The 16,239-nt window shown below is 42.1% G+C and overlaps 2 protein-coding genes across 2 annotated transcripts in view; one reads left to right on the top strand and one right to left on the bottom strand.

Moving 5' to 3' along the window:
• The window catches only part of LOC129841963 (general transcription factor II-I repeat domain-containing protein 2-like), an 83,430-nt gene that overhangs the window by 60,197 nt on the left and 6,994 nt on the right, over nt 1–16,239 (bottom strand). The gene's annotated exons all lie outside the window — the stretch shown is intronic.
• Nucleotides 1–16,239, top strand: part of LOC129841964 (NACHT, LRR and PYD domains-containing protein 12-like) — a 38,306-nt gene that overhangs the window by 19,318 nt on the left and 2,749 nt on the right. The window contains exons 5-8 of the mRNA XM_055910330.1: nt 174–1,938; nt 2,214–2,387; nt 7,596–7,769; nt 9,011–9,184. Coding sequence (XP_055766305.1) covers nt 174–1,938; nt 2,214–2,387; nt 7,596–7,769; nt 9,011–9,184 — 2,287 coding nt within the window. The remainder of the gene's footprint in view (nt 1–173; nt 1,939–2,213; nt 2,388–7,595; nt 7,770–9,010; nt 9,185–16,239) is intronic.

Below are 16,239 nucleotides of genomic sequence, written 5' to 3'. Positions count from 1 at the left end.
AATAATATAATCAGTCACACCAGTCTGTAATGCATTATGAAAACATTTACACATTTATACAGTCAGTTAATAGAATAAATTATTATAATCTAAAACTTTATAACAGTCCTGCAATACTTTAGGCCTTAAAACAGACGTAATATTAATATCCTCTGTGTTATTTCTTCATTCAGATGAGCTTGCTGTGATTTGCCAACGTGAACTCAAATCGAATCTAAAGAAGAAGTTTCAATGTGTATTTGAGGGGATCGCTGAACAAGGAAACCCAACACTTCTCAATAAGATCTACACAGAGCTCTACATCACAGAGGGCGGAACAGGAGAGGTCAATAATGAACATGAGCTGAGACAGATTGAGACAACAACCAGGAAACAAGCAAGACCAGAGACTGCAGTCAAATGTAACGACATCTTCACACCCTTAACTGGACAAGACAAACGTATCAGAACTGTGCTGACAAAGGGAGTCGCTGGCATTGGAAAAACAGTCTCTGTGCAGAAGTTCATTCTGGACTGGGCTGAAGGAAAAGCAAATCAGGATGTCCAATTTGTATTTTCATTCCCTTTTCGGGAGCTGAATTTGATGAAAGAGGACAAACACACTTTCATTGAACTTCTTAATCACTTCTCAATGGAAACCAAACAATCAGGAATCTCCAACTACGACAAGTACAAAGTTCTGTTCATCTTTGATGGTCTGGATGAGTGCCGACTGCCCCTAGACTTCAAGAAGAACAAGATCTGTTGGGACGTCACAGAGTCAACCTCAGTGGATGTTCTGCTGACAAATCTCATCAAGGGAAATCTGCTTCCCTCTGCTCTCCTCTGGATAACTACCCGACCTGCAGCAGCCAATAAGATCCCTTCAGAGTGTGTTCACCAGGTGACAGAGGTACGAGGGTTCAATGACCCACAGAAGGAGGAGTACTTCAGGAAGAGATTCAGTGATGAGGACCTGGCCAGCAGAATCATCTCACACATAAAGACATCAAGGAGCCTCCACATCATGTGCCACATTCCAGTCTTCTGTTGGATTTCTGCAATAGTCCTTGAACACATGCTGGAACATAAGAGAGAAGAGATGCCCAAGACTCTGACTGAGATGTACACACACCTTGTGGTGTTTCATACCAAACAGAAGAATGAAAAGTATCTTGGGAAAGAAGAGACAGGTCCACACTGGAATAAAGAGAGCATTCTGTCACTGGGAAAACTGGCTTTTCAACAGCTTGTGAATGGCAATCTGATTTTCTATGAAGAAGACCTGAAAGAGGCTGGCATTGATGTCAGTGAAGCCTCAGTGTACTCAGGATTGTGCACACAGATCTTTAAAGAGGAATGTGTGGTGTACCAGGACAAGGTGTACTGCTTTGTTCATCTGAGCATTCAGGAGTTTCTGGCTGCTGTATATGTGTTCCTCTCATTCATCAACAACAATGAGAATCTAATGGACAAACTGCAAACAAACAACAAGTCTGAAATTACTTTCTACAAGAGTGCTGTGGATAAAGCCTTACAAAGTGAGACGGGAAACCTGGACCTTTTCCTCCGCTTCCTTCTGGGCCTCTCACTGGAGTCCAATCAGAAGCACTTACGAGGTCTACTGACAAAGACAAGAAGCAGCTCACAGAGCCATGAAGATACAGTCAAGTACATCAAGAAGAAGATCAAGGAGAATCCCTCTCCTGAGAGGAGCATCAATCTGTTCCACTGTCTGAATGAACTGAATGACCATTCTCTAGTGGAGGAGATCCAAAGCTACCTGAGATCAGGAAGTCTCTCAAAACCCAACCTGTCACCTGCACAGTGGTCAGCTCTGGTCTTTGTGTTGCTGACTTCAGAAAAGGAGCTGGATGTGTTTGACCTGAAGAAATACTCCAGATCAGAGGAAGGTCTTCTGAGGCTGCTGCCAGTGGTCAAAGCCTCCAGAGCTGCTCTGTGAGTAAATAAAATGACATATAAGAACTAATCATCAGCAAGAAATATTCAGTTTAGAGAAAAATATGTATTATAATATTATATTGAAAAACATATTGAAAAAATGCATTGATGTTCACATTAGTATAACATTATGAACATACTGTTCTAGGATACGGAAGATGCATCTATATGTTGTTTGGGAGAATCAACTAAATGCATCTGCCATTGTCCTTCTACACTACTGGTGTTAAATCAACAGTGTGTTTGTGAAGTCATGATGATCTCTTTGTCAGGCTGTCAGGCTGTCTAGTCACAGAGGAAGGCTGTGCTTCTCTGGTCTCAGCTCTGGGGTCAAACCCCTCACACCTGAGAGAGCTGGATCTGAGTAACAATGACCTGAAGGATTCAGGAGTGAAGCTGCTCTCTGCTGGACTGGGGAATCCCCACTGTAAACTGGAGACTCTGAGGTCAGTATTCCTGTAGTTGGTCAACAAGTGATAACTGTTCACCAGATCCACATGTGTTTACCAGACACACATAGTCCACACCATATGTGTTTGGACAGTAAAGCTTACAGTTTTACATTTGGTGTTATGCTCCAGCATGTTGAATTTGAGATAGTATGTTTCATATTAGGCGACAGTACAGAATGTCACCTTTCACATACATATTTATGTATGTACAGTGGCTTGCAAAAGTTTTCACTCCCCTTGGCATTTTTCCTATTTTGTTGCCTAAAAACCTGTAATTAAAATAGATGTTTTGGGGGTTTGTATCAGTTGATTTACACAAAGATGCAAAATATGTTTTTATTGTTAAACAACCAATAAATAAAAAAGAAAATAACTTGAGTGTGCATAACTATTCACCCCCCCAAAGTCAATACTTTGTAGAGCCACATTTTACAACAATTACAGCTGTAGGTCTCTTGGGGTTTGTCTCTATAAGCTTGGCACATTTAACCATTGGGATGTTGTTCTCTGGGTGATTAGAGGTGTTGGGTTTGCGCCAGACATAGCGTTTCCCTTGATGGCCATAAAGCTCAATTTTAGTATCATCTGACCAGAGTACCTTCTTCCATATGTTTGGGGAGTCTCCCACATGCCTTTTGGCGAACGCCAAACGTGTTTGCTTATTTTTTCTCTAAAGCAATGTTTTTTTTCTGGCCACACTTTCGTAAAGCCCAGCTCTGTGTAGTGTACGGCTTAAAGTGGTCCTATGGACAGATACTCCAATCTCTGCTGTGGAGCTTTGTTATTGGTAATGGTGAGAGGTTAGCATGTTTTGTTGTAGCCTCTGTTATTGGTAATGGTGAGAGGTTAGCATGTTTTGTTGTAGCCTCTGTTATTGGTAATGGTGAGAGGTTAGCATGTTTTGTTGTAGCCTCTGTTATTGGTAATGGTGAGAGGTTAGCATGTTTTGTTGTAGTCTCTGTTATTGGTAATGGTGAGAGGTTAGCATGTTTTGTTGTAGCCTCTGTTATTGGTAATGGTGAGAGGTTAGCATGTTTTGTTGTAGCCTCTGTTATTGGTAATGGTGAGAGGTTAGCATGTTTTGCTGTTGCCTCTGTTATTGGTAATGGTGAGAGGTTAGCATGTTTTGTTGTAGCCTCTGTTATTGGTAATGGTGAGAGGTTAGCATGTTTTGTTGTAGCCTTTAACTTTCTCACTCTTTGTATTTTTTTATTTCACCTTTATTTAACCAGGTAAGCTAGTTGAGAACAAATTCTCATTTGCAACTGCGACCTGGCCAAGATAAAGCATAGGAAATCGACACATACAACAGCACAGAGTTACACATGGAATAAACAAAACATAGTCAATAATACAGTATAACAAAAGAAAACAAAAAGTCTATATACAGTGAGTGCAAATGAGGTAAGAAGGGAGTTAAGGCAATAAATAGGCCACGGTGGCGAAGTAATTACATTATAGCAATTAAACACTGGAATGGTAGATGTACAGAAGATGAATGTGCAAGTAGAGATACTGGGGTGCAAAGGAGCAAGATAAATAAATAAATACAGTTTTGGGATGGGGTACATAGATGGGCTATTTACAGATGGTCTATGTACAGGTGCAGTGATCTGTGAGCTGCTCTGAGAGCTGGTGCTTAAAGCTAGTGAGGGAGATAAGAGTCTCCAGCTTCAGAGATTTTTGCAGTTTGTTCCAGTCATTGGCAGCAGAGAACTGGAAGGAGAGGCGGCCAAATGAGGAATTGGCTTTGGCGGTGACCAGTGAAAAATACCTGCTGGGGCGCGTGCCACGAGTGGGTGCTGCTATGGTGACCAGTGAGCTGAGATAAGACAGGGCTTTACCTAGCAGAGACTTGTAGATGACCTGGAGCCAGATGGTTTGGCGACGAGTATGAAGCGATGGCCAGCCAACGAGAGCGTACAGGTCGCAGTGGTGGGTAATATATGGGGCTTTGGTGACAAAACGGATGGCACTGTGATAAACTGCATCCAATTTGTTGAGGAGAGTGTTGGAGGCTATTTTATAGATGACATCGCCGAAGTCGAGGATCGGTAGGATGGTCAGTTTAACGAGGGTATGTTTGGCTGCATGAGTGAAGGATGCTTTGTTGCGAAATAGGAAGCCGATTCTAGATTTAATTTTGGATTGGAGATGCTTAATGTGAGTCTGGAAGGAGAGTTTACAGTCTAACCAAAAACCTAGGTATTTGTAGTTGTCCACATATTCTAAATCAGAGCCGTCCAGAGTAGTGATGCTGGACGGTCGGGCAGTGATCAGTTGGCCAGAATTATACAGAATGGTGTCGTCTGCGTAGAGGTGGATCAGCGAATCACCAGCAGCGAGAGCGACATCATTGATGTATACAGAGAAGAGAGACGGCCCGAGAATTGAACCCTGTGGCACCCCCATAGAGACTGCAAGAGGTCCGGCCAACAGGCCCTCCGATTTGAAACACTGAACTCTATCAGAGAAGTAGTTGGTGAACCAGGCGAGGAAATCATTTGAGAAACCAAGGCTGTCGAGTCTGCCGATGAGGATGTGGTGATTGACAGAGACGAAAGCCTTGGCCAGGTCAATGAATACGGCTGCACAGTAATGTCTCTTATCGATGGCGGTTATGATATCGTTTAGGACCTTGAGCGTGGCTGAGGTGCACCCATGACCAGATCTGAAACCAGATTGCATAGCGGAAAAGGTACAATAAAATTCGAAGTGGTCGGTAATCTGTTTATTTTACTTGGCTTTCGAAGACCTTAGAAAGGCAGGGCAGGATAGATATAGGTCTGTGGCAATTTGGGTCTAGAGTGTCTCCCCCTTTGAAGAGGGGGATGACTGCGGCAGCTTTCCAATCTTTGGGAATCTCAGACGATACGAAAGGGAGGTTGAACAGGCGAGTAATTGTGGTTGCAACAATTTCAGCAGATCATTTTAGAAAGAGAGGGTCCAGATTGTCTAGCCCGGCTGATTTGTAGGGGTCCAGGTTTTGCAGTTCTTTAAGAATATCAGCTATCTGTATTTGGGCAAGTTGCTGTGGGGAGTGCAGGGCTGTTGACAGGTGGAAAGCATGGCCAGCCCTAGAAAAATGATTGTTGAAATTCTCAATTATAGTGGATTTATCGTGGTGACAGTGTTTCCTAGCCTCAGTGCAGTGGGCAGCTGGGAGGAGGTGCTCTTATTCTCCATGGACTTTGCAGTGTCCCAGAACTTTTTTGAGTGTGTGCTACAGGATGCAAATTTCTGCTTGAAAAAGCTAGCCTTAGCTTTCCTACTCTGCCTGTGTATATTTGTTCCTGACTTCCTTGAAAAGTTGCATATCACGGGGGCTATTCGATGCTAATGCAGAATGCCACAGGATGTTTTTGTGCTGGTCAAGGGCAGTCAGGTCTGGAGAGAACCAAGGGCTATATCTGTTCCTGGTTCAACATTTTTTGAAAGGGGCATGCTTATTTAAGATGGTGAGGAAGGCACTTTTAAAGAATGACCAGGCGTCCTCTACTGACGGGATGAGGTCAATATCCTTCCAGGATACCCGGGCCAGGTCGATTAGGAAGGCCTGCTCGCTGAAGTGTTTTAGGGAGCGTTTGATAGTGATGAGGGGTGGTCGTTTGACCGCAGACCCGTTACGGACGCAGGCAATGAGGCAGTGATCGCTGAGATCTTGGTTGAAAACAGCAGAGGTGTATTTGGAGGGTAAGTTGGTTAGGATGATATCGTTGAGGGTGCCCGTGTTTACGGATTTGGGGTTGTACCTGGTGGGTTCATTGAAAATTTGTGAGAGATTGAGGGCATCAAGCTTAGATTGTAGGATGGCCGGGGTGTTAAGCATGTCCCAGTTTAGGTCACCTAGCAGCACGAGCTCTGAAGATAGATGGGGGGCAATCAGTTCACATATGGTGTCCAGGGCACAGCTGGGGGCAGAGGGTGGTCTATAGCAAGCGGCGACGGTGAGAGACTTGTTTCTGGAAAGGTGGATATTTAAAAGTAGAAGCTGGAATTGTTTGGGTACAGACCTGGATAGTAGGACAGAACTCTGCAGGCTGTCTCTACAGTAGATTGCAACTCCACCCCCTTTGGCAGTTCTATCTTTAAACAGATTCAGATCTGTTTAAACTAACTCTTAGTTTCCTGATTCAGATCTGTTCAAACCAACTCTTAGTTTCCTGATTCAGATCTGTTTAAACCAACTCTTAGTTTCCTGATTCAGATCTGTTTAAACCAACTCTTAGTTTCCTGATTCAGATCTGTTTAAACCAACTCTTAGTTTCCTGATTCAGATCTGTTTAAACCAACTCTTAGTTTCCTGATTCAGATCTGTTTAAACCAACTCTTAGTTTCCTGATTCAGATCTGTTTAAACCAACTCTTAGTTTCCTGATTCAGATCTGTTTAAACCAACTCTTAGTTTCCTGATTCAGATCTGTTCAAACCAACTCTTAGTGTTATTATTCATGATTCATTCATGATTTGTATTAATCAAGGCATAATCAGGATTAATTTAGTATTGTTTAGAAATGTGTTGTCTACTCCCTTAGACAGAAAATGACTCTAGTCATCATCCACAGTTCAGTTACTATTGGGCAAAACACAACCCAAAACACAACCAAAACAAAATGCAAATGCAACCAATGAGTTTGGAACCAAATACTACACTTTTGACTACTTTAATACACTATAAGTAAATTGATCAGAATATTTACGACTTCTTCAAATTATCAAAGTATGGGGGGACTAGATACATAAAGTGCTTTCATTTCTAAATGGTGAAACAGATATGTATTAAAATACCCTCAAATAAAAGGTGACATTATATACTGTCACCCCATATGAAACATTTGATCTGAAATCCAAAATGTTGGAGTATTAGCCACATTTAAAATGTTAGCTTCACTGTCAAAATAGATATGATGTGGACTGTAAACTCAATACAATCTAAATCTGATACCTCACTGTCTGTCTTCTGACTGATACTGCTTTTTAAACTGGTCTGGTCAGTCTACTCAAATATTTGTACTATACATTTTTCTATCTACAAGCAATACTTTGATAATTGTAATTTCTAAAAATGAAACATTCATTTATGAATAGATAATACAGGTTTCAAGACACTGATATATCTGAATATGTGAAAAAATATATACTGCCACTATTATCACCACCAAAGAATAACAGTGTGATTTTAATATGATTTGACTCTTTGCAGGCTGTCAGGCTGTCTAGTCACAGAGGAAGGCTGTGCTTCTCTGGTCTCAGCTCTGAGGTCAAACCCCTCACACCTGAGAGAGCTGGATCTGAGTAACAATGACCTGAAGGATTCAGGAGTGAAGATGCTCTCTGCTGGACTGGGGAATCCCCACTGTAAACTGGAGACTCTGAGGTCAGTATTCCTGTAGTTGGTCAACAAGTGATAACTGTTCACCAGATCCACATGTGTTTACCAGACACACATAGTCCACACAATATGTGTTTGGACAGTGAAGCTTACAGTTTTACATTTGGTGTTATGCTCCAGCATTTTGGATTTGAGATATAATGTTTCGTATTAGATGACATTACAGAATGTCACCTTTTATTTGAGGTTAATGGTGAGAGGTTAGTATGTTTTGTTGTAGCCTCGATAACTTTCTCACTCATTATTATTCATGATTATTCATTATTAATCATGGCATCATCAGGATTAATTTAGTAGTGTTTAGAAACCTGTTATCTATTCACTTATAAAGTAAATTACTCCAGTCATCATCCACCATTTTAATATTGGGGAAAACACAACCAAAACAAACTGCAAGTACAATCAACTAGTTTGAGTCACAGGCTTGATGTTGTCATTGGGTTAAAGGAATATCAGACCAAATGCTACATTTGACTACTTTAATACACTATAAGTCAATTAATAATTGGTCAGAATACTTATGACTTCTTCAAATAGGGGGACTAGATACATAAAGTGTTTTCATTTCTAAATGGTGAAACGGATATATATTAAAATATCCTAAAATAAAATGTGACATTATATACTGTCACCTCATATGAAACATTTGATCTGGAATCCAAAATGTTGGAGTATAGAGCCACATTTAAAATGTTAGCTTCACTGTCAAAATAGAAAAGGTCTGGACTGTATACTCAATACAATCTAAATCTGATACCTCACTGTCATTATAGATATGGTCCCGTGTGGCTCAGTTGGTAGAGCATGGCGCTTGCAACGCCAGGGTTGTGGGTTCATTCCCCACGGGGGGACCAGGATGAATATGTATGAACTTTCCAATTTGTAAGTCGCTCTGGATAAGAGCGTCTGCTAAATGACTTAAATGTAAATATGGTGTGGACTGTATACTCAATACAATCTAAATCTGATACCTCACTGTCTGTCTTTTGACTGATACTGCTTTTTAAACTGGTCTGGTCAGTCTACTCAAATATTTGTACTATACATGTTTCTCTCTGCAGGCAATACTTTGATAATTTGTCCTTTTTAATGATACATTCATTTATGAATATATATGGCAGGTTTCAGGACGCTGATGTATCTGAATATGTTGAAAAAATATACTGCCACTATTATCACCACTAAAGAATAGCAGTGTGATTTTAATATGATGTGACTCTTTGCAGGCTGTCAGGCTGTCTAGTCACAGAGGAAGGCTGTGCTTCTCTGGTCTCAGTTCTCAGTTCAAACCCCTCACACCTGAGAGAGCTGGATCTGAGCTACAATGACCTGAAGGATTCAGGAGTGAAGCTGCTCTCTGCTGGACTGGGGAATCCCCACTGTAAACTGGAGACTCTGAGGTCAGTATTCCTGTAGTTGGTCAACAAGATTTTGTATTGTATTTATTATGGATCCCCATTAGTTCCTGCTAAAGCAGCAGCTACTCTTCCAGGGGTCCAGCAAAATTAAGCCAGTTTATACAATTTTACAACATTACAATACATTCACAGATTTCAGAACACACTGTGTGCCCTCAGGCTCCTAACACATATCTACAGTGTGTGTGTGTGTGTGTGTGTGTGTGTGTGTGTGTGTGTGTGTGCCAATGTGTGTATCTCTTCACAGGCCCCGCTGTTCCATAAGGTGTTTTTTTTAAATCTAATTTTAATGCTTGCATCAGTTACTTAATGTGGAATAGAGTTCCATGTAGTACTGTGTGCCTCCCATAGTCTGTTCTGGACTTGCGGACTGTGAAGAGACCTCTGGTGGCATGTCTTGTGGGGTATACATGGGTGTCTGAGCTGTGAGCTAGTTGTTTAAAAAGACAGCTCGGTACATTCAGAATGTCAGAACATTTTACAAATACTGGCAGTGATGAAGTCAATCTCTCCTCCACTTTCAGCCAGGAGAGATTGACATGCATATTATTAATGTTAGCTCTCTGTGTCCATCCAAGGGCCAAACGTGCTGCCCTGTTCTGAGCCAATTGCAACTTTCCTAAATCCTTTTTTGTGGCACCTGACCACACGACTGAACAGTAGTCAAGATGCGGTAAACTAGGGAGGACCTAGTAGGACCTGCCTTGTTGATAGTGTTGTTAAGAAGGTAGAAACTAGGGCCTGTAGGACCTGCCTTGTTGATAGTGTTGTTAAGAAGGTAGAAACTAGGGCCTGTAGGACCTGCCTTGTTGATAGTGTTGTTTAAGAAGGTAGAAACTAGGGCCTGTAGGACCTGCCTTGTTGATAGTGTTGTTAAGAAGGTAGAAACTAGGGCCTGTAGGACCTGCCTTGTTGATAGTGCTGTTAAGAAGGTAGAAACTAGGGCCTGTAGGACCTGCCTTGTTGATAGTGTTGTTAAGAAGGTAGAAACTAGGGCCTGTAGGACCTGCCTTGTTGATAGTGTTGTTAAGAAGGTAGAAACTAGGGCCTGTAGGACCTGCCTTGTTGATAGTGTTGTTAAGAAGGTAGAAACTAGGGCCTGTAGGACCTGCCTTGTTGATAGTGCTGTTAAGAAGGTAGAAACTAGGGCCTGTAAATCAAATCAAAATCAAATCAAGTTTATTTTATATAGCCCTTCGTACATCAGCTAATATCTCGAAGTGCTGTACAGAAACCCAGCCTAAAACCCCAAACAGCAAGCAATGCAGGTGTAGAAGCACGGTGGCTAGGAAAAACTCCCTAGAAAAGCCAAAACCTAGGAAGAAACCTAGAGAGGAACCAGGCTATGAGGGGTGGCCAGTCCTCTTCTGGCTGTGCCGGGTGGAGATTATAACAGAACATGGCCAAGATGTTCAAAATGTTCATAAATGACAAGCATGGTCAAATAATAATCAGGAATAAATGTCAGTTGGCTTTTCATAGCCGATCATTAAGAGTTGAAAACAGCAGGTCTGGGACAGGTAGGGGTTCCATAACCGCAGGCAGAACAGTTGAAACTGGAACAGCAGCAAGGCCAGGTGGACTGGGGACAGCAAGGAGTCATCATGCCCGGTAGTCCTGACGTATGGTCCTAGGGCTCAGGTCCTCCGAGAGAGAGAAAGAAAGAGAGAAGGAGAGAATTAGAGAGAGCATACTTAAATTCACACAGGACACTGGATAAGACAGGAGAAGTACTCCAGATATAACCAACTGACCCTAGCCCCCCGACACAAACTACTGCAGCATAAATACTGGAGGCTGAGACAGGAGGGGTCAGGAGACACTGTGGCCCCATCCGATGATACCCCCGGACAGGGCCAAACAGGAAGGATATAACCCCACCCACTTTGCCAAAGCACAGCCCCCGCACCACTAGAGGGATATCTTCAACCACCAACTTACAATCCTGAGAAGAACCTGCCTTGTTGATAGTGCTGTTAAGAAGGTAGAAACTAGGGCCTGTAGGACCTGCCTTGTTGATAGTGTTGTTAAGAAGGTAGAAACTAGGGCCTGTAGAACCTGCCTTGTTGATAGTGCTGTTAAGAAGGTAGAAACTAGGGCCTGTAGAACCTGCCTTGTTGATAGTGTTGTTAAGAAGGTAGAAACTAGGGCCTGTAGGACATGGCTTGTTGATAGTGTTGTTAAGAAGGTAGAAACTAGGGCCTGTAGAACCTGCCTTGTTGATAGTGCTGTTAAGAAGGTAGAAACTAGGGCCTGTAGGACCTGCCTTGTTGATAGTGCTGTTAAGAAGGTAGAAACTAGGGCCTGTAGGACCTGCCTTGTTGACAGTGTTGTTAAGAAGGTAGAAACTAGGGCCTGTAGGCCCTGCCTTGTTGATAGTGTTGTTAAGAAGGTAGAAACTAGGGCCTGTAGGACCTGCCCTGTTGATAGTGGTGTTAAGAAGGTAGAAACTAGGGCCTGTAGGACCTGCCTTGTTGATAGTGTTGTTAAGAAGGTAGAAACTAGGGCCTGTAGGACCTGCCTTGTTGATAGTGCTGTTAAGAAGGTAGAAACTAGGGCCTGTAGGACCTGCCTTGTTGATAGTGTTGTTAAGAAGGTAGAAACTAGGGCCTGTAGGACCTGCCTTGTTGATGGTGTTGTTAAGAAGGTAGAAACTAGGGCCTGTAGGACCTGCCTTGTTGATAGTGTTGTTAAGAAGGTAGAAACTAGGGCCTGTAGGACCTGCCTTGTTGATAGTGTTGTTAAGAAGGTAGAAACTAGGGCCTGTAGGACCTGCCTTGTTGATAGTGTTGTTAAGAAGGTAGAAACTAGGGCCTGTAGGACCTGCCTTGTTGATAGTGGTGTTAAGAAGGTAGAAACTAGGGCCTGTAGGACCTGCCTTGTTGATAGTGTTGTTAAGAAGGTAGAAACTAGGGCCTGTAGGACCTGCCTTGTTGATAGTGCTGTTAAGAAGGTAGAAACTAGGGCCTGTAGAACCTGCCTTGTTGATAGTGTTGTTAAGAAGGTAGAAACTAGGGCCTGTAGGACCTGCCTTGTTGATAGTGGTGTTTAGAAGGTAGAAACTAGGGCCTGTAGGACCTGCCTTGTTGATAGTGTTGTTAAGAAGGCAGAGCAGTGCTTTATTATGGACAGACTTCTCCCCATTTTAGCTACTGTTGCATCAATATGTTATAACCATGACAGTTTACAATCCAGGGTTACTTCAAGCAGTTTAGTCACCTCAACTTGCTCAATTTCCACATGATTTATTACAAGATTTATTTGAGGTTTAAGTTTTAGTGAGTGATTTGTCCCAAAGACAATGTTTTTAGTTTTATAAATATTTAGGGCTAACTTATTCCTTGCTACCCACTCTGAAACTAACTGCAGCTCTTTGTTAATTGTGGAGGAGAGGCTTGTAATGTCTGGAGGGGAATAAGTGGAATGGTATCAAACACGTGGTTTCCATGTGTTCCATTTCATTCACTCTGTTCAGACATTATGAGAGGTTAAGTGTTGCAGTCATTTCAGTCGCTGACATGTTGAGTCATCTACATACATACATAGACACACTGGTCTTACTCAAAGCCAGTGACATGTTTAGTCATCCACATACATAGACACACTGGTCTTACTCAAAGCCAGTGGCATGTTGAGTCATCCACATACATAGACACACTGGCCTTACTCAAAGCCAGTGACATGTTGAGTCATCCACATACATAGACACACTGGTCTTACTCAAAGCCAGTGACATGTTGAGTCATCTACATACATAGACACACTGGTCTTACTCAAAGCCAGTGACATGTTGAGTCATCCACATACATAGACACACTGGCCTTACTCAAAGCCAGTGACATGTTGAGTCATCCACATACATAGACACACTGGTCTTACTCAAAGCCAGTGGCATGTTGAGTCATCCACATACATAGACACACTGGCCTTACTCAAAGCCAGTGGCATGTTAGCCAGTGGCATGTTGAGTCATCTACATACATAGACACACTGGTCTTACTCAAAGCCAGTGGCATGTTGAGTCATCTACATACATAGACACACTGGCCTTACTCAAAGCCAGTGGCATGTTGAGTCATCTACATACATAGACACACTGGTCTTACTCAAAGTGGCATGTTGAGTCATCCACATACATAGACACACTGGTCTTACTCAAAGCCAGTGACATGTTGAGTCATCCACATACATAGACACACTGGCCTTACTCAAAGCCAGTGACATGTTGAGTCATCCACATACATAGACACACTGGTCTTACTCAAAGCCAGTGGCATGTTGAGTCATCTACATACATAGACACACTGGTCTTACTCAAAGCCAGTGGCAGGACGTTAGTAAAAATTTAAATAAAATAATATAAAAAATAAAAACCTGTTCACTCAATGACTAACTGTTCACCAGATCCACATGTGTTTACCTGACACACATAGTCCACACCACATGTGTTTACCAGACACACATAGTCCACAACACATGTGTTTACCAGACACACATAGTCCACGCCACATGTGTTTACCAGACACACATAGTCCACGCCACATGTGTTTACCTGACACACATAGTCCACGCCACATGTGTTTACCAGACACACATAGTCCACGCCACATGTGTTTACCAGACACACATAGTCCACACCACATGTGTTTACCAGACACACATAGTCCACACCACATGTGTTTACCAGACACACATAGTCCACAACATATGTGTTTGGTCAATGAAGCTTACAGTTTTACATTTGGTGCTATGCTCCAGCATTTTGGATTTGAGATAGAATGTTTCATATTAGGTGACAGTACAGAATTTCACCTTTTGAGGTTAATGGTGAGAGGTTAGCATGTTTTGTTGTATCCTCTGTTATTGGTAATGGTGAGAGGTTAGCATGTTTTGTTGTAGTCTCTGTTATTGGTAATGGTGAGAGGTTAGCATGTTTTGTTGTAGTCTCTGTTATTGGTAATGGTGAGAGGTTAGCATGTTTTGTTGTAGCCTCTGTTATTGGTAATGGTGAGAGGTTAGCATGTTTTGTTGTAGCCTCTGTTATTGGTAATGGAGAGAGGTTAGCATGTTTTGTTGTAGCCTCTGTTATTGGTAATGGTGAGAGGTTTGCATGTTTTGTTGTAGCCTCTGTTATTGGTAATGGTGAGAGGTTAGCATGTTTTGTTGTAGTCTCTGTTATTGGTAATGGTGAGAGGTTAGCATGTTTTGTTGTAGTCTCTGTTATTGGCAATGGTGAGAGGTTAGCATGTTTTGTTGTAGCCTCTGTTATTGGTAATGGTGAGAGGTTGGTATGTTTTGTTGTAGCCTCTGTTATTAGTAATGGTGAGAGGTTAGCATGTTTTGTTGTAGCCTCTGTTATTGGTAATGGTGAGAGGTTAGTATGTTTTGTTGTAGCCTCTGTTATTGGTCATGGTGAGAGGTTAGCATGTTTTGTTGTAGTCTCTGTTATTGGTAATGGTGAGAGGTTAGCATGTTTTGTTGTAGCCTCTGTTATTGGTAATGGTGAGAGGTTAGCATGTTTTGTTGTAGTCTCTGTTATTGATAATGGTGAGAGGTTAGCATGTTTTGTTGTAGCCTCTGTTACTGGTAATGGTGAGAGGTTAGTATGTTTTGTTGTAGTCTCTGTTATTGGTAATGGTGAGAGGTTAGCATGTTTTGTTGTAGCCTCTAACTTTCTCACTCATTATTATTCATGATTCTTTCTTAATCATGGCAGTCACAGGCTTGATGTAGTCATTGTGTTCAAATAATATGGGACAAAATACTATACTTTTGAATACTTTAATACACTATGAGTGAATTGGTCAGAATACTTCAAATAAAAGGTGATACCCTCAAAGAATAGCAGTGTGGTTTAAGGTACGAGGCGAGACCCAGATGGCACGGGAGGCAGATGGTTAGAGTCTTTGATATTTATTAATATACTAAAAGGAGTAGGCAAGAGAATGGTCGTGGACAGGCAAAAGGTCATAACCAGATTAGAGTCCAGGAGATACAGTTTGGCAGGCAGGCTAGAGGTCAGGACAGGCAGGCTAGAGGTCAGGACAGGCAGAATGGTCAGGCAGGTAGGTACAGAGTCCAGAAAACAGGCAAGGGACAAAAACCGGGAGGACTATCAAAAAAGAATAGAAGCAGGAGTAGGGAAAAACGCTGGTTGACTTGATGAACATACAAGACGAACTGGTACAGAGAAACAGGAATCACAGGGATAAATACACCAGGGAAACACACACACACCATGGAAACACAGGAATATACACACACCAGGGAAACACAGGGATAAATACACCAGGGAAACACAGGGATAAATACACCAGGGAAACACAGGGATAAATACACCAGGGAAACACAGGGATATATACACCAGGGATATATACACCAGGGATAACTACACCAGGGATAACTACACCAGGGAAACACAGGGATATATACACCAGGGATATATACACCAGGGAAACACAGGGATATATACACCTGTCACGATCGTCTTCGGGTGAAAGAGAGGACCAAGGCGCAGCGTGGTATAAATACATATTTGTATTTATTTCAGAAAGACGAGAGCACTAACACAAACTCAACAAAACGACGATCGTGAAGCTATACAAAACAAATAAGTGCAGACACTGGCAACTTACACATAGACAATTACCCACAACCTACCTAATGACTATGGCTGCCTAAATATGGCTCCCAATCAGAGACAACGATAGACAGCTGTCTCTAATTGAGAACCAATCTAGGCAACCATAGACTTACATAAACACCTACACTGAACACAACCCCATGAACTTCTACAAAAAACCCCTAGACAATACAAACACCCTAGACGAGACAAACACACACAAACATCCCCCATGTCACACCCTGACCTAACTAAAATAATAAAGAAAACAAAGATAACTAAGGCCAGGGCGTGACAACACCAGGGATATATACACCAGGGAAACACAGGGATATATACACCAGGGAAACACAGGGATATATACACCAGGGAAACACAGGGATATATACACCAGGGAAACACAGGGATATATACA

The sequence above is a fragment of the Salvelinus fontinalis genome, unplaced genomic scaffold (genome assembly GCF_029448725.1).
Source record: "Salvelinus fontinalis isolate EN_2023a unplaced genomic scaffold, ASM2944872v1 scaffold_0004, whole genome shotgun sequence".
Lineage (NCBI taxonomy): Eukaryota > Metazoa > Chordata > Actinopteri > Salmoniformes > Salmonidae > Salvelinus > Salvelinus fontinalis.
Note: the sequence above shows the minus strand (reverse complement) of the source record. Positions and strands in the feature narration are given on the sequence as shown.